Below are 25,080 nucleotides of genomic sequence, written 5' to 3'. Positions count from 1 at the left end.
AATACCTTGGAATGTCTACTTTCCAAAAAGGGGTCATTTGGGGGGTATTTCTACTTTCCTGGCTTGTTCGGGTCGCAAGAAATGAGATCGGCCACCAGTACATCAGATGTGATCAATTTTGTGTGATTCACACCACAGCTTGTGGACTCTCTAACTTTCACAAAGACCAAATAATATCCACTAATTTGGGTTATTTTTACCAAAGCTATGTAGCACCATAAATTATGGATAAAATTTCTGAAGAAAAATTTATAATTTGCATAATTTTATCATAGAAACAAAGAAAAATGCGTTTTTTTTCAAAATTTTCTGTCTTTTTTCAAAATGTTCTGTCTTTTTTCATTTATAGCGCAAAAAAATAAAAAACCCATAGGTGATCAAATACCACCAAAAGAAAGGTCTATTTGTGGGAAAAAAAGGACAAAAAATTAATTTGGGTACAGTGCTGCATGACTGAGTAATTGTCATTCAAAGTGTGAGAGCACCGAAAGCTGAAAATTGGTCTGGGCAGGAGGGGTGTTTAAGTGCCCAGTAGGCAAGTGGTTAATGGAATTATATTTATTTATTTTAAATGTACATGTAAATGTATTAAAGAAGATAAATCCAAATGTCAATGACTCAATGATCATTGAGATGCCCAAGATAAGGGCTTATATACATGACTACCTATACAGTGTCTTTGTCTCTACAGCCTTTAAAGCTTATATCCTATTTTTCATATTGCCTTCTTTTTGTCCTACAACAGAGCAGTATTTTAACGAGCAATATTATACAAAAATATATTTATTGTATACGATCTTCTACTTGGAAACTTCTATAATGCCCTTCTCAGCAATCATTATTGGTTGTATCTGGAAATCATTAGGAAATGCAAATAATTTTTTATAATTACTGTCTTATACTGGTGACAAATTGCTAGAATAACATGGCCATTTCAGATCATTTGGCTCAAGACCGTGAGATTAATAATTAAGCCCTTTTCACAGGCTAAGTTTTTAAGTCTGCTTCTCAGTGACCCAGAATTCTTTTTTTTCTCATGGATTTTCATTCTACAAGGATGCTGGCAAAAACTCTAATTCTTATTTTCTTTCTGTTCCACTTTGGAAATTCTGATCTATGCAAACCAGGTAAAACCAAATAATTACATTTACAGGACTGTTTTGTATATGAAATGTACAACCCTGATCTCATATTGGTATGTGAGAAGTGGAGAAGTATCTTAGTGCTTGGAAAATGTACATTGTATTTTATTTTTATACACATTTTGAGGGACGTGTGTTGTCTTTGTAATGCCTGCTTTCATTTTTCTAACTAGAATTGGAACAATATGTGCTGTAATCTGATTGGCTTGCAAACAAATACTGTTGTCTCAGTTTTTATGCATCAGACTATATTTTATCATACTAATTTAAAGTATTAACATTTACATCAAATTATAGTTATTAATAATATGGATGGAGGGTGAACTTGTTACATGATTTGAATTATTGCAACTCAACCATGCAATAATCGGATTGCATATTTGCAAAAGGTGACCACAGCCCGTAGGTTATGGCTACCGGAACACCAGACTAACAGCTTGGGACTTGCCAGTGCAAATATGGCAATCCCTATTGATCTCTAGCAATACAACTCTAGAGTCTGGCATACACTATCCAGTGGATGTTCATTTCAGTTTGATTGAAAACAGTTGATCCTAGGTCTATTCTTGGTGAAATGCTCAATAGCTGTGGTTTATACGAGTTCAAAAGTTATATGAAAAATACAAGCTTTTATAACTGTGTATATATCTCTGCGCTGGTCTGGTATGGAACTGCTGCAACCCAAATCTTGAAAGGGATAAAAATAAACACAAATAACTGATGATGCACTGTTCCTTTAAATTAGTGAACTCATGTGATGAAAAACGAATTTACCACACAATATGAGTGAATTGAGTGCTCAAGCGAAAACTGTATATGAATATACTCTAATGACAAATTCACCATTAGTGATACAAATAAAAAAGGTGCAATGAAAAATGCATTGTGTAAAAAAATTCATGATGTGCCAAAAAGGGATTATAGTATTAAACTCAAGTCCACTTGATAGAAATTATGACAAATGAATGTGTGAATATATCTTTCCACTCCATGACTGCCAGTGTTCAGAAAAAAATTACCACATTGTTCTGTCCATAAGAAAAGAGACCTCTTACCACATCTGATGGATCCCTATTACAGCGATCAAAGGAGCTTGTGCAGGCATAATCACAGGTGTGAAGGATTCAGCAAACATGTCTTTATATGCTTGCAGTGATGAATTCCATGTATTCAAGGATCATATATTGAGAGGGAGAAGCCTCATAGTATAAATCAGCCAACTTTTTATTAAAAAATATATGTTAAACCTACATTGAGGTTAAAAAATTCAAGCATGAACTGTTTTCCTAGCGGCTGTATTAGCCTGACAGCTAACTCAGATAGCGTTGCAAGTACTTTCCGATCCAAAATTCCCACACAACTGTCCTCTACTTGGAAATGGAGGAGACCCAGTCCCAGTAGACAGTTGTGTGGAAATGCATCGGATCGGAGAGTACTTGCAACGCTATCTTAGCTAGCTGGCAGGCTGATACCGCCACTAGGCTTGAATTTTGTTTGTGTTCATTTTGATTTAATATTAATATTATATTATTTAATATTAACATTATTTAATATTAACATTTAATATTGTATTCTTTACTCAGTTCACATGCTCCACTAACTATTAGTGTTACTGGGCTGTTCTGTGTTCTATCCTCATATCCCACTCCCTATGTGTGCATGTATATGACTGCTGCTTACCAGTAACCCGTGCAGGTTACTCGCACAACATAAGCCAAGTAACTCTACACGGCGTTGTCCTATGTTTCATAAAACATTGATATGTGTGAAATAAACGCATCAACTAAAGCAATATATATGATCAAAGCCTATAACACCATCCTCAAGTGCATATATAAAACATCTCTTTCAAAAAAAGTCCCATTAGCCAGTATGAAGTGATCTTATTCAATAAAACACTTCACCACTGCAATACTTCTTTGTGTTTCATGCAAAGGCACTTGTGCACCCCCTTGCTTCTCCCACACTCAACAAAGAGTGTTGACCCAGTGCTTTACAGAAAATTAGTCACACACTTGTGGATTTCTCCTTTCTGAGTATTGGCAGTGTTTGGCCTCCTTTCTGCTCTCCTGTTGTTGACCTCCAGTTCTTCCAATGGCAGCAACAGGTCCAGGTCTTCTGTGGGTTTGTATCCCCAAATTAACGATGGGACAACTGAAGGCAAAGCCTCCATTGTTCAGAAACATTTAATTTTAATAAAAAGAAAGTTTCCATTACATTCACATAAATTTATAATCAAACCACATGTAGACCCAGAACTGCTGCCACAGCGTGCATTCCACAGGTAGGAAGTGATATCACCAGACGTTCCTCCCACTGCGTTTCGCTAACCAATCAGCATCTTCAGGAGTAGGAGCTGCTCCTGCAGTTTGATTATACATTTATATGAGTATAATAGAAACGTTTTTCTTTTTAATGAACTGCACTGTGGCACCTTCCCCTTCTGTTGCTCCATCTTTCATTTGAAGATACAAATCTCCAGGAGATCTGGACCTATTGCCCTCTTTGGAAGAACTGGAGGACACCATCAGGAGGGCAGTAGGGAGGACAACCAATGGCAATACCCAGGAGGGAGAAATTCACAAGTGGGTTTGGCTCATTTTCTGTAAAGCACTGGGTCAACACTCTTTGGTAAATGCAGGAGAAGTAAGGGGGTGCACAAGTGTCTTTCCAGGAAACACAAAGTATTGCAGTGGTGAACTGTTTTATTGAATAAGAGCACTTCATACTGGCTGATGGGACTTTTTTTAAAGAGATGACGTTTTATATATGCACTTAACCACTCTGCGCCCGTGCTATAGCCAAAAGACGGCTACATCGCAGACGCTATCTGCCGGGAGGCCGTCCCTGGACGTCCTCCCTTTAACTTCCCCTCTGCGCGCCATCGCGGGCGCGCATCGGGGAAGTTCTGTGCTGGTCATGTCCCCCGTACACAGCCAGTCACAGATCTCTGTAAACGGCCAATCACAGCGGCTGTTTACAGCGCGATCGGCGTGCCCAATAAGAGATGATCTCATATGTAAACATATGAGATCATCTCTCAGCGCTGCTCTCCCTCCTCACACAGACAGCGTGTGAGGAGGGAGAGATGAACCGCTGCAGAGATACAGCAGTTAGTGTAAATAAATAAATAAATAAAACGAAAATAAAGTGCCCATCTGTCCCCACTGCCACCTGTCCCCACTGCCATCTGCCCCCACTGCCACCTGTCAGTGCCATCTGCACCCACTGCCACCTGTCATCAGTGCCATCTGTCGCCAGTGCCATCTGTCATCAGTGCCACCTGTCATCAGTGCCACCTGTCCCCAGTGCCACCTGTCCTCAGTGCCACCTGTCCCCAGCGCCATGTATAAGTGCCACCTGTCATCAGTGCCACCTGTCATCCGTGCCTCATCAGTGCCATAAGTCATCAGTGCCACATAGTGCCATCTGTCATCAGTGCCACGTGTCATCAGGGCCACATAGTGCCATCTGTCATCAGTGCCATATCAGTGTCACGTGTCATCAGTGCCACATATTAGTGCCATCTGTCAGTGCCACGTATCAGTGCCATCTGTCATCAGTGCCACCTGTCAGTGTCACGTGCCATCTGTTATCAGTGTCACGTGTCATCAATGCCAGGTATCAGGGCCATCTGTCATCAGTGTCACGTGTCATCAGTGCCACGTATTAGTGCCATCTGTCATCAGTGCCACGTATTAGGGCCATGTGTCAGTGCCACGTATCATCAGTGCCACGTATAAGTGCCATCTGTCATCAGTGCCACATATTAGTGCCACCTGTCAGTGTCACGTGTCATCAGTGCCACGTATTAGTGGCATCTGTCATCAGTGCCACGTATCAGTGCCATCTGTCATCAGTGCCACGTCTGTGTCACGTGTCATTGTCCTGTTGCTCCAGGGCCTTCAAAAGTGTAATAGGTAGTCAACAAGTTAGATGTTTAATTTATGCTCCTTGAACACATGATGGCACTCCCTGCATGTTGGGCCTCTCTATGTGGCCAGGCTGTGGAAAAGTCCCACACATGTGGTATCGTAATACTCAGGAGGAGTAGCAGAATTTATTTTGGTGCGTTATTTGTGGTATACACATGCCACATGAGAGAAATAACCTATTACAAGGACAATTTTGTGGAAAAAATTAAAATAAAAGAAAAAATCTTCATTTTACAAAGAATTGTGGGAAAAAATGACAACATCAAAAAGCTCACCATTCCTCTTACTAAATACCTTAAAATGTCTACTTTCAAAAAAGGGGTCATTTGGGGGGTATTTGTACTTTCCTGCCTTGTTCGGGTTGCAAGAAACGAGATCGGCCACCAGTACATCAGATGTGATCAATTTTGTGTGATTCGCACCACAGCTTGTAGACTCTCTAACTTTCACAAAGACCAAATAATATCCACTAATTTGGGTTATTTTTACCAAGGACATGTAGCAGTATAAATTGTGGCCAAAATGTATGAAGAAAAATTAATAATTTGCTAAATTTTCTATCACAGAAACAAAGAAAAATGTGTTTTTTTTCAATATTTTTGGTCTTTTTTCATTTATAGCGCAAAAAAAAAAAAAAAAACAGATGTGATCAAATACTACCAAATGAAAGCTCTATTTGTGGGAAAAAAAAGACAAAAAAATCATTTGGGTACAGTGTTGCATGACTGAGTAATTGTCATTCAAATTGTGAGAGCACCGAAAGCTGAAAATTGGTCTGGGCAGGGGGGGTGTTTAACCCCCCTGACGGTATTCCCGAGTCTGGCTCGGGGTGAAATTTTTATACCAAAAGCGGTATCCCCGAGCCAGACTCGGGACTGCATTGCTGGATCCAGGAGGATGTTTACTTACCTTCTCCCTCGGATCCAGCGTTGTCTCCCCGCTGTATGAGCGAGCCGTGTCTCGCTCTATCTATCATGGAGCTGATCTCCGTTCCCTGCGAGCGTTGCGACGCACGGGCACGGAGATCGGCGCCAAATTCAAAAAGTGAAACACACAGTATACATACAGTATAATGTAATCTTACAGATTACATTGCTGTATGTAAATATTTCACCTCCCCTTTGTCCCTAGTGGTCTGTCCAGTGTCCTGCATGCAGTTTTATATAATAAAAACTGTTTTTTCTGCCTAGAAACTGGAGATTGTCCATAGCAACCAAAACTGTCACTTTACATCAAAAATGGTTTTAGACCAGCTAGAAAACAGCGATAATAAATTGTAATCACTCGCAGAATTGAGGGATAGCGATTTGTGGGGAGATCCGTCATCAAATACTGAAAAGTAATGACAGTGACAATTCTGCAACTGAGCAAATTTCAGTGTTTTTGATTTGCTTACATTATTGAATAATTTTTATTATTGTTATATTATTATTTGGTACAATTATTTATCGTTTTTTATTATATTATAATTTATGATTTCATTTTTCAAACTTTATTATACCCGGGATGTCTGCTAGACTCTGGTTTGGACAGATTTAAGAGAGTTATTCCTAAGAATTACAGGACTACAATTTAAAACGCCAAATTTCCATGCAAAATAATGGTACCGCTTTTAGCACCTAAAATCCGAAATAATCATACCGCCAGGGAGGTTAAGTGCCCAGTAGGCAAGTAGTTAAGGATGGTGTTATAAGGTGTTAAGTTAATTTGCTTAAGCTACAAGAACATATTGGTAAGCTAACTGCCCTCTGAACAAATTGACCCTAGAGTGTATGTTTCACACCAAGTTGTATACACCATGGAGACATGATACAGTAAATATGGTTATAGGAACTATATCATTAATGCATAATGTGATGGTAAATATTAATTAGTGTTGTATTAATCTTCAGATGCACCAGGTGCCTTTAAAGTTCGACTAAGTATCAAGAAAGCTCTGGGGGACAATGCAGTGAGTACATATGTCTTAAAATATCATGTCATTGTTCCTATGTATTGGATGAGTAATATTGTAATACATTTCAGTTCTACATATTCTGTTTTTTTTTTTTTCATTGCGTGATTATAATTTAAACAGCTGTTGTATAAATGTTATGCTCCAGCCAAGCCTATTTTTTGAGTATTCTTGGGAGCCATAAATACTTATGTTACGTTTTTATTGCTGTCCATAACTTTTGTTAAGGAGGTTTCACTTACTGTAACTTGCTCTTTCTATGACAGCTGAAGAGGGGAACAGTTGTCACTGAGAAAATCTCCTCAGTGGGGGCACAGTCTAAAAGTACTACTGTTTTACCTGGAACCAAGCTTACATTTTCAGAATTCAGACAACAGTAGCTCACCTTGTCTGCGATACTGCTGTGAAGCTGGAGTCTTTATGTACATGCAACAACTGAGTAATAAAGATTTGTTAAACATTTCCAACTCTGTTCAGATGAATAGCTGTGACCCCCTTGGTGCCCATCATGCAGCCTGTGGGACAATTGCAGCCTGCAGGTTCTCTCTGTGCGGCCCACAGCATCCTGTGTAGGGTCAGCCACCTTGGGCACCAATGCAAAATGGCAGCAGGATTCTGGGCACTGGGAAGCTCTCTGTGTTCCCATACCCCAAAATATGAAGATATTAGGGTCAGGTGGAGTGATCTCTGCAGGACATTAGAAGCAAGTCATGGCCTGATGTCATCAGAGAGAGAGCAGTGTAGGAGTGTATGCCATTGCCACCTTCCGCCAGTGGGGGTGTTAACAGCACTACCACTGACCACCAATACAGAAGATGCAGGGGGTGGGGTGTAAGTGCGCTGCCACTGACTATCAAGGCAGTTTGGAGTTAATAACATCCAGCTTTGGTGCCAGGGACCACAAAAATAACCCCCAGTATTGGTGTAAGTGTCTGCAGTACTACCCCCTAGCTCTGTTGTCAATAACTGCAAAAATATCCCTCAACATTGGTGTCAGTAACACAATAATAAACTCCAGCATTGGCATCAGGGACTGAAAAATTCCCCCCAGCAAGCACTGGTTCAGGTGATCACAATAATAACCCCCAGCATTGGTGTCAGTGTCTGAATTAATAACCCCAGCATTGGTGTTAGTGCCTACAGGAGTTGCCTCCAAATTGGTGCACAGTGGCATTGCCTTTTCAAACCTCCTTCACTGGTAGTCAGTGGCAATGCCCATGTGCCCCTAGTGTGCATAAAGAATTCAGTAAGTCCAAAATTTTCAGGCATTGAGGTGTGTTACATTCCACTTTTGAATGGGCTGCCCAACTTGACACAATGGAAGGAATTTTCTAAAAGTGGAGCAGAAATAATCCGGAGCAGCAGTGTATTGTAACCAATCAGCTTCTAACTTCAGCTTGCTCAGCTAAGTTTTGAAATTGAGAGCTAGTGTAGCAGAATCTCTAACCTCTACCAGTCTAATGAGAACCTTTGAGGCCACAGACCACTGACATCCTTCAATATGTAGTGGGTTGTGAGGCATTTTAATGGTCCTTTTTATATTTTGCAGGGAAAGAGGGTTAGGGTCAGGACAACCTTGAGTAGTTGTAATTTCAATCGACAGACTCCGAGACTTCAATAGGAGGACAGCCATACAGGGAAAGGACCCAGCAAGGCACCACTTCTGTATGTGGAGGATTGCTGTCCCCTATGGCAAAAGTACTTAACAGTTCCAAACACAAAGTTCAACAGTTCACTCAGCTTCACTACAATGTCCACATGTAGCTCCTCAGCCCCTTGAGATCCTAGTCTCTCACTGAACTCACTGATTCACTGACTCTGAATCACATGAGCTCCTCAAGGCTTTTGCGGTGGTATCTCCCTCAAGCGTCACCCACGCTTCCCTGCTGGGTCTCTAGCTTGGCACTCCAGATATCTCTCAAGCTTTACCCCCGCTGACTGGCTCGGTCCCTGGTATGACACACAAGGCTGCTCTGCAAGCGTCACCTCCGCTGGTTGGGTCCCTGACTTGATCACTGCCTGAAGTTTCCTGATTCTCCACTTTGCCCATTCGACTTGCTTCAGTTACTCACTGTGGTCCTTGGTAAAGGTGCTTGGTCCCTTACAGCTTCCCTTCTACCTTCTTTGGTTGGTCTACAAGCCACAGTCCCAACCCTACGCTGCCCTCTTACTTCTGGATAGGCCCTTACACAGCCTAGAAGCCAGATGCCCCTGGATTAGGCATAATCTCCGGCCTAGCAGCCTGGGGCGTAAGGCACATCTCCACCCAGACAGCGGTCCAGGTGGCACAGAACATAGATCACCTGACCCCACTCAAATATATAGGTTCTCCCAGCAGGCCAATGAATTCGAGAAAACCCCTACCAATTGGCTGGGACCTCCCATATACCCATAACTTGACCTTGAAATGTCCTTCTCATGTCTAATGCCACAAGCACCCGACCACCTAGTGGCAGAAGAGAAAAGTACAACAAGGCCAAACTTAGGGAGAAATCAATGGATCTCTAACAACTATCTACAGTAGCTACTCCTGACAAGAAATATGGTGAGGAGGTTCCTGACTAAACACCAGGACGCCAGATCAGAATGTGATTGGTTGTCATGCACAGCTGCTCCAGACTTTGTTTGCTCCAGTCTTAGTAAATTCCCCTGATGTACTTCAATGTACAAAAATGAACTTCCATAGTGTGGCCCTCTGGAAGTGCCATGTTTTGGGCAAGAACCTAACCTGCCATTAGACAAAGCTGGGTAAAAATAGCAGAAATTACTAAAGTACATGTAGAATCTATATATGGCCAGTACAAGAAATGTGTTAGAACGATCAAAGTGCAGAATTTATAAATGTTTAACATGCAGCACATAGAGAATGAAGTAAACAGCTACCTAATCCATAAAGCTATGTTAAAGAACATTAAAATGTCCATGCACAATCTGACTGCCTTACAATGTTTCCTGGGCCAATTTCTGCCCTAAAGAGGGGCACTCTGTTTCCATAGATATTCCTTTTTCAAGCAATATAGGGAAGAGGTATAATGCAGAGATCATTGTGGCACTGGGAAAACCTGTTTGATCATATTGTTCCCTGTCATGTGTTGCCCCATAGAAAATAAATTGTGGATCTGGCCTGAAAAAAGCCGCATTGCTAGATTGTCATTAAAGCAGAATTTAACCCAAAACTAAAAATGTAATATATTGTTGTTTAGCAATCATTAGATCCGGTGGCTTTTTTAAATTTTCTTGGCATTATTTCCCTTCATTTCCACCCAGTGATTTGTCCAATAACACAATTCTTGTATTAGAATGCCCTCACTCTGAATGAAGGTGCTGGCAGGCACCTTTGAACAGCAGCATTGTTAATCTGGGGGAGGGGAGTGTTAGATGTTGTAGCAGGTTTAAATACACTAAGGCTTCATGCACACGAGACGCAGATGCAAACACTGCTGGACACATGTTGAAACCGGCGTTTAGAAACGCGCGTTTTGCCGCGATTTTTACCGCGATTTAGCGGCGTTTTACCGCGTTTTACCGCGGTTGCGTCTAGAAGCGTTTAGTTAAGCTAACATCATAGACCCTCCCCAGCTCAAAAAAACAGTATTATTAACTATTTCAGCAATTTTGTGAGACCAGAGTGAGTAGCAGCAGCTGTGAGAGCTGCAGTGTACTTGTATTTAGCGTGTCACTTGCCACGGCACCTGCCACAAGTTGTGGATTGTCCACTTGCCACGTCACTTGCCACGTCACTTGCCACGTCATCTGCCACAAGTTGTGGATTGTCCAACTGCCACGTCACCTGCCACAAGTTGTGGATTGTCCACTTGCCACGTGACTTGCCACATCACCAGCCACGTCACTTGCCACGTCACCTGCCACAAGTTTTGGATTGTCCACTTGCCACGTCACTTGCCACAAGTTGGGGATTGTCCACTTGCCACATCACCTGCCACGTCACCTGCCACAAGTTGTGGATTGTCCACTTGCCACGTCACTTGCCACATCACCTGCCACGTCACTTGCCTCGAGATGTGGATTGTCCACTTTCCACGTCATCTGCCATGCCACCTGCCACAAGCTGTGGATTGTCCACTTGCCACGTCACCAGCCACATCACCTGCCACAAGTTGTGGATTGTCCACTTGCCACGTCACTTGCCACATCACCTGCCACGTCACTTGCCACAACACCTGCCACAACACCTGCCACAAGTTGTGGATTGTCTACTTGCCACGTCACTTGCCACATCCCCTGCCACGTCACTTGCCACGTCACCTGCCACAAGTTGTGGATTGTCCACTTGCCACGTCACCTGCCACGTCACCTGCCACAAGTTGTGGATTGTCCACTTGCCACGTCACTTGCCACGTCACCTGCCACAAGTTGGGGATTGTCCACATCACCTGCCACGTCACTTGCCACATCACCTGCCACAAGTTGTGGATTGTCCACTTGCCACGTCACTTGCCACATCACCTGCCACGTCACTTGCCACAAGATGTGGATTGTCCACTTTCCATGTCACCTGCCATGCCACCTGCCACAAGTTGTGGATTGTCCACTTGCCACGTCACAAGCCACATCACCTGCCACAAGTTTTGGATTTCCACATGCCACGTGACTTGCCACATCACCTGCCACATCACTTGCCACGTCACCTGTCACAAGTTGTGGATTGTCCACTTGCCACATCACTTGCCACCTGCCATGTCACTTGCCACAAGCTGTGGATTGTCCACTTGCCACGTCACTTGCCACGTCACCTGCCACGTCACTTGCCACGTCACCTGCCACAAGTTTTGGATTGTCCACTTGCCACGTCACTTGCCATGTCAGCTGCCACGTCACTTGCCACAAGATGTGGATTGTCCACTTGTCACATCACCAGCCACATCACTTGCCACATCACCTGCCACGTCACCTGCCACAAGTTGAGGATTGTCCACTTGCCACGTCACTTGCCACATCACCTGCCACGTCACTTGCCACGAGATGTGGATTGTCCACTTTCCACGTCATCTGCCATGCCACCTGCCACAAGCTGTGGATTGTCCACTTGCCACGTCACCAGCCACATCACCTGCCACAAGTTGTGGATTGTCCACTTGCCACGTCACTTGCCACATCACCTGCCACGTCACTTGCCACATCACCTGCCACAAGTTATGGATTGTCTACTTGCCACGTCACTTGCCACATCACCTTCCACGTCACTTGCCACAAGATGTGGATTGTCCACTTTCCACGTCACCTGCCATGCCACCTGCCACAAGTTGTGGATTGTCCACTTGCCACGTCACCAGCCACATCACCTGCCACAAGTTGTGGATTGTCCACTTGCCACACCACTTTCCACGTCACCTGCCACAAGATGTGGATTGTCCACTTGCCACATCACCAGCCACATCACCTGCCACAAGTTGTGGATTGTCCACTTGCCACGTCACTTGCCACATCACCTGCCACGTCACTTGCCACGAGATGTGGATTGTCCACTTTCCACGTCATCTGCCATGCCACCTGCCACAAGCTGTGGATTGTCCACTTGCCACGTCACCAGCCGCATCACCTGCCACAAGTTGTGGATTGTCCACTTGCCACGTCACTTGCCACATCACCTGCCACGTCACTTGCCACATCACCTGCCACAAGTTATGGATTGTCTACTTGCCACGTCACTTGCCACATCACCTGCCACGTCACTTGCCACAAGATGTGGATTGTCCACTTTCCACGTCACCTGCCATGCCACCTGCCACAAGTTGTGGATTGTCCACTTGCCACGTCACCAGCCACATCACCTGCCACAAGTTGTGGATTGTCCACTTGCCACACCACTTTCCACGTCACCTGCCACGTCACCTGCCACAAGATGTGGATTGTCCACTTGCCACGTCACCAGCCACATCACCTGCCACAAGTTGTGGATTGTCCACTTGCCACATCACTTTCCACGTCACCTGCCACGTCACCTGCCACAAGTTGTGGATTGTCCACTTGCTACGTCCCTTGCCACGTCCCCTGCCACATCACCTGCCACAAGTGGATTGTCCACTTGCTACATCACTTGCCACATCACCTGCCACAAGTTGTGGATTGTCCACTTGCCACGTCACCTGACACAAGTTGTGGATTGTCCACTCGCCACATCACTTGCCACATCCCCTGCCACAAGTGGATTGTCCACTTGCCACGTCACTTGCCACGTCCCCTGCCACAAGTGGATTGTCCACTTGCCACGTCACTTGCCACGTCACCTGCCACAAGTTATGGATTGTCCACTTGCCACGTCACATGCCAGTCACCTGCCACAAGTTGTTGATTTTCCACTTGCCACGTCACCTGCCAGGTCACTTGCCGCGTCACCTGCCAGGTCACTTGCCACGTCACCTGCCACAAGTTGTGGATTGTCCACTTTCCACGTCACTTGCCACTTCACCTGCCACGTCACTTGCCACAAGTTGTGGATTGTCCACTTGCCACATCACTTGGCACCTGCCATGTCACTTGCCACAAAATGTGGATTGTCCACTTGCCACGTCACTTGCCACCTGCCATGTCACTTGCCACAAGTTGTGGATTGTCCACTTGCAATTGCAATTGTTTAAAATATTTTTCTAATGGTTTTTCATCATTTGCAATCATTTTTGAGATTTTTAATGTAAAAAAAAAGGTCACCTTTAAAAACGCATATAAACGCAAACGCGGCTAAACGCGGTAGCGGCGTTTTGCCGCGTTTTACCGCGTTTTGCCGCGTTTTGCGTCTGAAACGTGGAAATTTTTGCTTCTGAACGCATTTTTTTGCTTCTGGAAAAACGAGATTAAACGCAACTGCATAAAAACGGAAAAAAACGAGACTGTGTGCATGGACACATAGGATAACATTGAATGAGTTCAGGGGCAGTTGAAAAAACTGTCCAACTGCATCTGAACGCGCGTTTAACTGCGTCTCGTGTGCATGAGGCCTAACAAACTGAAGCCAAACTCCAGCTCACACTTTAGGCAGTTACAGCAAACAGTTTTTTTTCTTTTGGGGTAAAGGTTTTACATAAATAAATAAAAGCTTATCATTGTAAGCATCTCTGTCAGCGGTAAATAGGTTGCCTCAAACCTGTAACCGCAACAGATTTACTGGCCATATCTCAGATAAAAATAAAGGAAAGAAAGCCTAATAAAGAAAACCAATGCTGCCATCACATCTAAGAATTGGTAAACTGCAATAAAATACATGTTTGTTTTTGGGTTTATAGGCACCTTAAGTCAGTTATTGCAATCAGTGTGGAAAAAACATCCACTAAAATGGTGTCCAGCTTTTTGAAAAGTCAGGATAAGTGAAAAGTTTTAAAAAGGCTGCTATGTTAGTATGTTTTCTTAAAGTGATTGTAAAGGTAAATAAAAGAAAATAACAAACATGTCTATACTTACCTGCTCTGTACAATGGAATTGCTCCTCTTGAACCTCTTCTTTTTAGGTCCCCCGCCAACACTCCTTGCTCTGTCCAGTGATCCCATGGGAGGCTGCTTCCCATGGGAGCACTTGTATGTGCTCGCTCCAGAGCTGCGTCCATTGACACAGACACAGGGACTCGACCCTGCCCCCCCCCCCCCATCCCTCATCACTGGCTTTGATTGGTGGCACTGGAAGCCAATGGCTCCCAGTCCCCCAGCAAAGCCAGTGAGACCCGGAAGGGAGGGGAGATAAGAGCTGCAGACGTGCACGGTGCTGGATCGAATGAGGGCTCACATAAGTAAAAATGGGGGGGGGGGGGGTTTGATGCTGACACAAACATTTGTTACCTTAATGCATTAAGGTAAAAACTGTTTAGGATTTACAACCACTTTAAGGCAAAGGAAAAAAATAGACCATTTATTAGTGTCTGTAAGCCAGTCTAAAATGGAACACACAAAAAGCATGTAGGTATATATCTTGCACAGACATGATATAAATATCTGAATAAATAACTTTTTCTATATGAGAACCATCTTGGCTCACCCAGATGTGACTTGTTTTCATATAATTTGGCATCCTTCTATTAGTTAAAGTTCAATTTGGCCTGAGCCAAGTGATATAAATCATAAAATATGGCACCAAATGTGGCACCCTATCACCCATGGATTTCAATGGGAAATTTTGAATAAGAAGCCAAGCTATTCCTATATGAAAACCATATTGGCTCACCCAAATTCTACTTGTTTTATGCTCATTGGGCACCCTACTATTAGTTGGAGTTCAATTTGGCCTAAGTCAAGTGATATAAATCATAAAATATTGCACCAAACTTGTCACCCTGTCACCCATGCATTTCAATGGGACAATCCAAATAAGAAGCCAAGCTATTCCTATATGAAAACCATCTTGACTCACCCAAATTCCACTTGATTTATACTCATTGGGCACCCTACTATATAGGAAAGTTCAATTTGGCTCGAGCCAAGTGATAGCAATCATAAAATTATGGCACCAAACGTGACACCATGACAGCCGTGCATTTCAATGGGAAATTTTGAATAGGAAGCCAATCCTATATGTAACCCATCTTGGCTCACCCAAATTCCACGTGTCTTATACTCACTGGGCATCCTAATATATAGGAAAGTTCAATTTGGCCCGAGCCAAGTGATATAAAACAGGAAGTATGGCACCAAACTTGTCACCCTGTCACCCATGCATTTCAATGGGAAATTCCACATAAGAAGCCAAGCTATTCCTGTATGAAAACCATCTTGTCTTACCTAAATTCCAGTTGTTTATACTCATTGGGCATCCTTCTATATAGGAAAGTTCAATTTGGCCTGAGCTAAGTGATATAAATCATGAAATATTGCACCCTGACAGCCATGCATTTCAATAGGAAGTTACAAATAAGAAGTTAAGCTATTCCTATATGAAAACCATCTAGGCTCACTCAAATTCCACTTCTTTTATACTCTTTGGGCATCCTACTATTAGTTGAAGTTCAATGTAGCCCGAGCCAAGTGATATAAACACAACACCAAACTTATCACTCTGACTGCCATACATTTCAATGGGAAATTCTGAATAAGAAGCCATTTAAGTGGAATTTGGGTGAGCCAAGATGGTTTTCATATTGGAATAGCTTGGCTTCTTAATCTGAATTTCCCATTGAAATGCATGGGTGACAGTGTACCATATTTTATGATTTATATCACTTGGCTCAGGCCAAATTGAACTTTAAACTAATAGAAGGATGTCAAATTATATGAAAAAAAGTCGCATCTGGGTGAGTCAAGATGGTTCTCATATAGAAAAAGTTATTTATCGAGAATAACCCTTTAAATACATGGCAGTTAGGGAGACAGAATTGTTGTGAAAGTTCACAATTGTATTATAAACTTTGCAGATGATTGTTTAGTAAATAATCACCTTTGCGAATAAACATCCAACCTGAATAAGAACTGGCCGAAAAAGGAGCCAACTTCTGCTTCATTAATGCCCATGGTTTTTCAGATGAGTGCATAAAGGTAGAGGTTCTTCACTTTTTGATCATACGGCGTATGATTTACTGCACTGGGAATCACCGCTATTAAAGGTCTCAAGTGGATGTTTTGCTACTTTGGGACTTTTATTGGACTTTCTGAATGTTTACTAACACGGGCACTTTATGGCCACTATAGTGGCTCCTTTTATAAGGGTTTTCACATGTAATTACAGTTAGATGCACTTTTGTTTACTTTGTTTATATTTATGCACTATTTGTTATATAAGTCTTTGATGCACTTTATGTTGGATTGCTGCAATCTTTTTTGGTTATTTTGAATATTAGATTGGTTGGTCACCTATATGTGCCGCTTCTATCTCTGAGTGCTCACTTGCATTTTTATTTTGATGTTGAAGAGATTAGCTACATTTTAGGAATGTGTTTTGAGTTGAACATGGCTGCAAATAATTTGTAATTATCAAGTTCTTTTGGTTAATAATAGTGATGTACTATGTAACGTTGTTCATTTATACATGATACAACATTAGGGCTTGTGTAGATGAGCAAATATAGTATGCTCTCCTTTGCATTAAGCTTGTCTTTGAGAACAGTTTGAGATACTTCTGAGCTCCATTTTAGTTCCTTCACAGGTTTATTTGACTTCCAGGAAATCTCCTTCTGACCAGCATATGACCTGCATGTGCATTGCCATTGAATTGTAAGAGGAAAATAGAAGTTCAGATGTCAACAAAAGCTCATATACGCGGGCTCTGGGCACAAATTCTGTATTTGCAAGGTGTAATATTCTAAGGATGGTAGTAGTGGAAAGCATGCGCTTCTTCAGCAAAAAGTCATGTGTGTTGCATCCCAGAGGAAATTTTAACTACTTCACTTTAGTCCTAGATACCCTCAGTATAACAGAGCCTTTCATAAAGTATTTTAGCACTGCTGTTGATCCCCTTTTTCAATTTTTAGATCTCCTCAACTACAGATGGGGATCATGTTGTATTTTAGGTCTGCTAAATTTCTCCACAGCGTATTGAGTTTAGGTGGATCTTAACCAGGGTGGATAAAAATCTAATATTTTTTACATTTTTATTAAATGTATTTACTAAAATGCCTTTGAAATAAAAATCTATCTAAAGATAGTTTTCTATTTAAGATACATTAACAATTTTGTTTATTTAGCATGAAATGGAGCTTAGTTATGTAGCATGAGGCTGTATATTCTGCAACGTTTACATTTTTTGGTAAACTCATTCAATGAATCCAAGCTCTGCAAGCAGAGATAACATGCACTGCATTGATGCATTCAGAAAATTTCACAGAAACCATGAGATAAAACAAAGTTCAGGAATATTCCTTTATCCCATTGTTTTGAAAATCTATGTACACTACAAATGGTATGATTGAATCGGTTCTGATATTGCTGTTTTACTAACCTGAGAGCTTAGTATTCTAAGTAGAAAACCTTTGACTTTATTTAAATCAAATCCACCCTAATCTTAACTGTTCCAAAGTTAACAACACTCCTCCAGGTTCATGCACATCACTTTAGGTTACTGAATCACAGGGCTCAGTGATATGCAAGCTTTTATTGTGAAGTGTCTTTCCCCGACCCCTCTGCCTCTAATCCTTCAGATTTTATCAGGAGAGTTCAGGTTCACCAAGTCAATCTAAATCGTATTTTAAGTATTATGCCGCGTACACACGATCAGACTATCCGGCGGACAATCCGCCCGTGTGTGGGCTCGGGCGGACTTTTTTTCCCCAAAAGTCCGGCGGACTTAGAAAGTAGTTTTGACTCAAAAATTGTCCGGCTGTGTGTGTGCTAGTCCGCCGTACTTTTCAAATGAATGGACTTTCCCGCACACGGAGGAAAGTCCGTTCATTTTGAACGCAGCTCCAGGTAACCGGGACTAGTGAAGGAAGTCAATGTCGCCGCCTATGGCGGCGAGATTGACACGTCGCTGGCCCCGTCACCTGGTATGGACTTAAAGGGGAAACCCTATGCCGAAAAAACGGTGTGGGGGTCCCCCAGAGTCCATATAAGACCCTTATCCAAGCACAGAACTGGTCAGGAAAGGGGGTGGGGACGAGTGAGCGCCCCCCCCCTCCTGAACCGTACCAGGGCGCGTGCCCTCAACATGGGGTGTGCAAAGCACCTTGTCCCCATGATGAGGACAAGGGCCTTTTCCTGACAACCCTGGCCGTTGGTTGTCAGGGTCTGCGGGAGGGGGGCTTATCGGAATCCGGGAGTCCCCTTTAATAAGGGGGCCCCCAGATACCGGCCCCCCACACTATGTGAATAAGTAAGGGGTACAATGTACCCCTACCCATTCACCTGGTAAAAAAATGTAAATAAAACACAACACACAAGGGTTTAAAATAATTTATTGCACAGCTCCGGGGGTCTTCTTTCGTCTTGGGGGGTCTTCTCGCCGGACTCCTCCGCTATCTTCTGCTAGCTCTTTTACTAGCGGAGGAGCCCGGCTTTCTTCTTCGTTGCCGCCCAGGGGTCTTCTTCCGACTTAGGGGGTCTTGCCCCCCTCTTCGGGGGTCTTGTCCCCCTCTTCGGTTCTTCTTGCTGGGCCTCCGCTTTCTTCCTTTACCTCTTTTACTAGTGGTGGCCCGGTCTTCTGTCGCCGCCGCCGCCTCTTATTCTGACTTCGGGGGTCTTGTCCCCCTCTTCAGTTCTTCTTGCCGGGCTTCCACGTCTTCTTCCAGCTCTTTTACAAGCGGTGGCATGGTCTTTTATCACCGCCGCCGCCTTCTCTTCTTCTTGTTCTTCTTGTTCTTCTTGTTCTTCTTCTTCCTTGAGATGTTGATTCAACGCACTCTCTGGCCGCAATGACAGGGACGTGGTGTTATATAGGGACATCGCCGGGGTGATGTCCCCGCCCCTTATGATGTCACAGTCCCAGAGTGACATGGGACAGATGGAGTGAATGAATAGATGATGTGCCCACCTATTCCATGGTTTTGGTAAATCTAAAGGAGATTTTACAATCAGATTGTATAGTGTATGGCCACCTTTATACACCTGAAATTAACTAGTTGCGCTTTCAGTGCCATTAATTGTTAACGGCACAGCAAACACACATTTTGCCACATGAAAAAAATTGGCGAGAAGTGCAGCAAAATACACAGTAAAAAAACATGCAACCCACACCAGGCCAAAATGTCCCATGAGCTACTTTTCCATGTGTAGGACAGCCCATTGAAATCAACTGGCTGCCCTATGCGTGTCACGGGAAAAACAAGCCAAAAAACTTTCGCTCCCTGTACTCAAGGTGTGAAAGGGACCTAAACATGAAATTGGTGTGTTTACACAAGAACAGTGAGGCTCTATTCGTATCTGTGTGTTTCCAAGCGCATGGCAAACTGCATAGAAAATACACGGTATGCTGTACATTTCAGAAACACGCTGCAAATGCACCAAAAAGAAAGGTAAAAAATGCACCATGCTCCATTCTAAATAATAGTTCTGGAGTTTCTTTGGGGCGATAGTTGTGCATAGGGCAGCCTGTTCAAGTAAATGGACTGTCATATGCACGATGAGCGGAAGCTGTCCAAAAAAATCCCATGTGCAGGAACGTGAGTTCCTGCTATTTGAAGATGTGAACAGGGTCTGACAGCTGATTGTCTCCATCCACTCCCTTCTATGTACTTGTATAAAGATGACCATACATTATGCAATCTGATTGTACAATCTCTGTACAATGTCCTTTAGATTTACTAGAACTATGGAAAAGGAGGACTTGTTCTGAACAATCTATCAATTTGTATCAAATCAGGCAAGCCCTTACACTACATAGCTGATCGTAGCTCTAAAGGAGATTATACAATTAGATTGTAATAAGTATGGTCATCTTAAGGGAAGAATTAGGTGGTGGTATAGTAATGAGAGAGGTATGGTCCAGACTGGTAATAACACTCTCTTCTGCATAGTTCCCAACTCTCCCTGATTTCGAGGGACTGTCCCTGATTTGGAACAAAGTCCTTCTGTCCTTCTTTCCTCCTCCTTTGTCCCTCATTGTGGTCTGATCTATATAGTTGTATATAAAATGCACTTTTTAGCTTTCAATAAGTGTTTTCCAGTGCTAAATCTTTCATCCAATTTCTAAATTGCTGCATTTGTAAATTTCAAAGTCAGTATAAATGAATAGGGGTAAAAAAAAAAAAAAAAAAAAAAAAGCACTTGCGGGTTTAAGTAATCATTTTTTTAGTTTCTTTTAAGGGGTGTGGCAGGGGGCATGTCTTATGCCTACATACTTTTGCTAATAGGTGCCCCTCATTCTCTTCTCAAAAAGTTTTGAGGTATGCACATCTGTGATACAAAAACACAGGGAATGATGGGAGCCGACCTAAAGGACATGATGCAAGCAGAAAGAATTTTTTAAAACTCAGAAACATAACATTTCAAACCTTTTGTGGATGATATATATGAAAGATAAGAACATTGGGATGACTGGGCCAGCAATGATATTACAAAAGGATTCTGCCAAAAAGGTTAACAGCCTTTAAACTGATGTCTAATGTCTAATGTTGCCCTGCCTTAGATGTCTTTATTGGCTGCCAGGTGCTTTTCATAGCTCTGATTTTGTCATATAAGTTACTCACTAGACGTTAATCATTCCCCATTGTTTGTTAGCAGATGACTTTTGATTTTTATGATAGTTTCTTTGGCATTTCTTCCTATGATCTTAATATTATACACACTGGGTGGTGCTGTTCCATCATAAGCCACTTTTAGATTCCTCTCCCTACAATAGATTTGCCACAATAATAATATTTTTTTTGACAATCTGAAACTTTTCGTCTGTCATCAGCCTCACTTTTGTTTAAGTCAGCTAATAGATAAATGTAAATTTTTTTGAACACTGTATTTTTTTGTATAGTTGTATTGTGTTATTTTGCCATTTGCTTCTTTGTGTTCACTATCGCTTTTATGATTGCAAACAAAGCAAAAGAAAATGAATACCAAAGAACAGTATTTATTTTATTTATTTCAATATTATTTAATATATTGTACTAAACTCAACAGGGAACACTGAACCATTCACATAAGTCCTTATCCTAATGGACTTACAGTTTAATCCACTTACCACACACACAAAGCTGCAATGTTGGAGAACATAATACTATATTACGATAATATATGCATTAAAAATATAATTACTACCCTTGTGTTTTCAATTGTATTGTATTTCAAAAGGCAGATGTTAAATCTGAGCTCAGTGCACTTGTTAACAACACCATTGAATACAGTTATTTACTTATTAAAATTCATTATATGTACTGTATGTTAAATGCAACCAGTTGAAATATCCAAATTCAAGTGAATATAACTTGATTTTAGCCACTTGTAATGCAACATTTAGACCGGTGAGAGGGAGGGGTAGTACAAGTGTATCCATTTTAGTAAGGTCCCTCATTTGGCTAGAACTATTGGGCGGCGTATGGTGTCCCTATATAACCTGGTGTGGAGGAGTCTATGGAAGAGGAGTGATGGGAACAGGCTACCCCTGATATTTGTTAGGTATGTCTGTAGCCTGAGAAAGAGAGTACCCTTCAGGGCAGACCATGGAGACTCTGAGAGAGAACTCAATATTAGAAGACCTAATATGATGAGTGTGGGAGAGTTGGCCGGACAACGAATGTTGAAGTCCCTATATCTGATGTCTGTGTACGGAATATAAAGCTATGGAGTTGGAGAATGCAGTTTAAAGATAAATATGTTGTTACCACAGTAAAATCATTAAAAGGCTGCTCGTGTGGACATTCCTTTAATATTGGTGATGGGCCTCAGGCCAGGCAGTAGCCTAAAATGGCAGCGTCTCTCCCTATACAAGAGTGTGCATACCCTAAGTCGTCTCTGGCTATGAAGGACATGGAGCCTCATTTACAATGCCACTCTACAAGAGCATTACTGTAGACCTTGGGCTGATGGTGGCCCTGCAGAAAGGATTTGCTATCTGTTGTACGTAGGTGATACCCTCATACCTGATTGCCCTCACTGTAGACAGTTAACCGTGACTATGGCTCCCTAAGCACAAAGTGAGAGATGTCCTTTTTGTTCGTGACCAAGGGAAACCCTGCAAGCAGAGTGCCTGGGAGGAGAGTGGCATGGCCCCTCAGGAAGATCCAGCAATGCAGCCAGAGACAGGACATTTGGGCTCTCCGAGTTCTGCCAGTCTCACTCCTTATGCTGTCTGTGATTGGCAGTCAGGTTCCTCCAATGTCCCCTAGCTTGATACTGTTCATTGGGAGCCCACCTGTTAGGTACCTGGTGTTGAAGCCAGACTTGTAGAAGGAGACCTCTCTTACAATGCTGGTTCAGGAGCAACTGGAATGGGAACAGCGGTCTCGAGAGCACAGTGGGTAGGATTGCCTGCTGGAATAGGGCCGCTGGGACTGATAGAGGAGAAGAGATCCCTCTGGATGGCTGGACGGCTGGCGGACCAGGGCTTAAAGTTGATAGAAGAGCTGAGGAATGCAAGCAGCAGCTACAGGAGCCGATGAGAGGAACCACAGGCATAGCAGAACACTGAACAGGCAGCAGGTTGGAGCAGGGTCGGATGGTCCGGGTCAGTAGGCAAGCAGACAGGTGATAGCAGCAGGCAAAGGCAGCGTCGGTAAAACTGGGAGAGGTCGGCAACGGAATCACAGGCAGAAGTGGTAGCAAGGTCAGACAGGCCAGGTCGGGTTTGGCGAAGGCAGAGAAGTCAGACGAAGCCGGGTCGGTAACAGTAGCGGATGATCAGGTTCAGGTTCAGATAGTCAGGAGCTGAGACAAAACAGCGCCGCACCAGCGCACTAGGAGAACCTTTAAGCGTTCAGTGGCGGCAAACAGCGGTATCGCGCACACTCACACGCACGCGCACGCACGCGCACACGCGTGCCGGCAGCATGTGCCGTCGCCTGCCAGTGTGAACACGCTGAGGCTCAGTTTGAGGAGAAGCGCACGCACGCAGCTGTGCCTGTCCATCGCTGGTAAGTCCCTGACACCACCTACAATGTGGTGGAGGAGGCTGTTGTGGTGTTTTCCTGTGGAGTGTTTGTTGGTGAGACACCCCTTGTGATAGTGTGACAGAGTCTGTCTTTGTACCTGTATTGGAGGACTGAAAACCGGACAAGACAGCAATGGACCTTGCGGGTTTAGAGGTCACTGGCATGGTGTCACTAGAGCAGGGTGTTGTGGACGCTGAGGAAGCTCCTGGGGCTGTGTGGGGAGCTCCGTTGCCCCAAGGGGGTTATTGAAAGGTGCCTAATCCATACACGGCTGTGCATGCAGTGGTGACTCTGGAGCTTTACAGTGTGGAGGATCAGGAGGGAGGTTTCCCATTGGCTTTGGCTCCCAGTCATTACCTGCCCCCTGGTAGGTGCCATCTAACCCGATTAACCCAGCTCCACTGCTATCTTGTCCGACATGTGCAAGACCTTTAGGGGTTAGACTTTTCGTATGTGCCAGAGGACCTGTTTAAGCTTATTGAGGCCGAAGGGCAGAAGATCTATGAAACAGTGGTGTGGGAACATCTTCATATGCCAAAGTTCCGCTGTTCCCTAGTTGGAAACTCTGTCCTTATCTGTGAGTTCTGGTGTTGTTTCAATGAATAGAACTTTGGCCAACATGTTTTTAATGGACAAAGTAGTGCTATCCAAACTAAAAGGAAATGACCTGCAATATTAAGTGCACCAGCAGCACCCTGAAATGGTGGAGTGGCAGGACTACCCAGACCAAGCTGCTATTTGTAGATACACAATGTTACCAAAAGTATTGGGACCAGTGTTGCCAACCACCTGTGTTTTTACAAGCAGCCCTTAAAAATGGTAGTGACAGTTTGCCTCATAACTGCGCATGCACAGTTCCGGAGCAAGCCGACAGTCCGAGATTGTGATATTCTCTGGAGTGCCTGTGTGTCTGTGCAGGCGGGTGCCTGAGCAAGTGTGATACCATATTCATGGTGCATTTCTCTCCACCCCCACCAGTCAGCCGCTAAAATAAAATAAAGTGGAGTGTGGTCTCATGTGCAGGGTGGACCGGATGGGTCTCCTGAGCTCAGCAAGGCAAGCCAGCCAGGGACAGACGAGCGTGTGTCAGCCAGTCAGTGACTCAGTGCAGACTGGTAGTGCTTTTCTGGACTGGAGTCTGGACTCTTAAAATACCAGTGACCAGCTGCACCTGTCCTGGACTAGATATACCTAGGGATGATACAAACAACGTATGGCAGAAAGTTGTTGTAGAATTTACTTTCACATTTAGATATCATCTATTCATCCAGCTATTCTACCTTTGTGCAAATAGTAAGTGCCTGAGATGAACATAATTGGGAGTTGACCCATGTTGTGGAGATTTGTTACTGGAAATCTTGTCCCTGATGAATGCCACACTAAAAGGAACAATATATTCTCTACTACTCACTCGGCTCCAGATATTGACCTGTCTGTTCTATACCCCACATGGCTTGGCTACTGTGCAGTGTTCTGTGCATTCAATACTAAGGATGGCTCCCCTCTGCAGATTGTGCTGTATGGTCTGTTCTCTGACCCCTCCACTATAATTATACAATGCACATTGGATATGCCACACCGCTCCTTTTTCCTGTACTTTTTATA

At 43.3% G+C, this 25,080-nt stretch overlaps 1 protein-coding gene across 1 annotated transcript in view; it reads left to right on the top strand.

Moving 5' to 3' along the window:
* The first annotated feature begins 983 nt into the window (after nucleotides 1–983).
* Nucleotides 984–25,080, top strand: part of CLTRN (collectrin, amino acid transport regulator) — a 145,052-nt gene continuing 120,955 nt past the window's right edge. Inside the window, exons 1-2 of the mRNA XM_077480238.1 lie at nucleotides 984–1,127; nucleotides 6,970–7,028. Of these exons, the coding sequence (XP_077336364.1) occupies nucleotides 1,037–1,127; nucleotides 6,970–7,028 (150 nt within the window). The 5' untranslated portion in view covers nucleotides 984–1,036. The remainder of the gene's footprint in view (nucleotides 1,128–6,969; nucleotides 7,029–25,080) is intronic.

This window comes from Lithobates pipiens, unplaced genomic scaffold (genome assembly GCF_037356315.1).
Source record: "Lithobates pipiens isolate NorthernLeopardFrog02 unplaced genomic scaffold, aLitPip1_a1.2 Scaffold_16, whole genome shotgun sequence".
Classification (NCBI taxonomy): domain Eukaryota; kingdom Metazoa; phylum Chordata; class Amphibia; order Anura; family Ranidae; genus Lithobates; species Lithobates pipiens.
The sequence above is the reverse complement of the archived record's forward strand: the minus strand, read 5'-3'. Positions and strand labels throughout refer to the sequence as shown.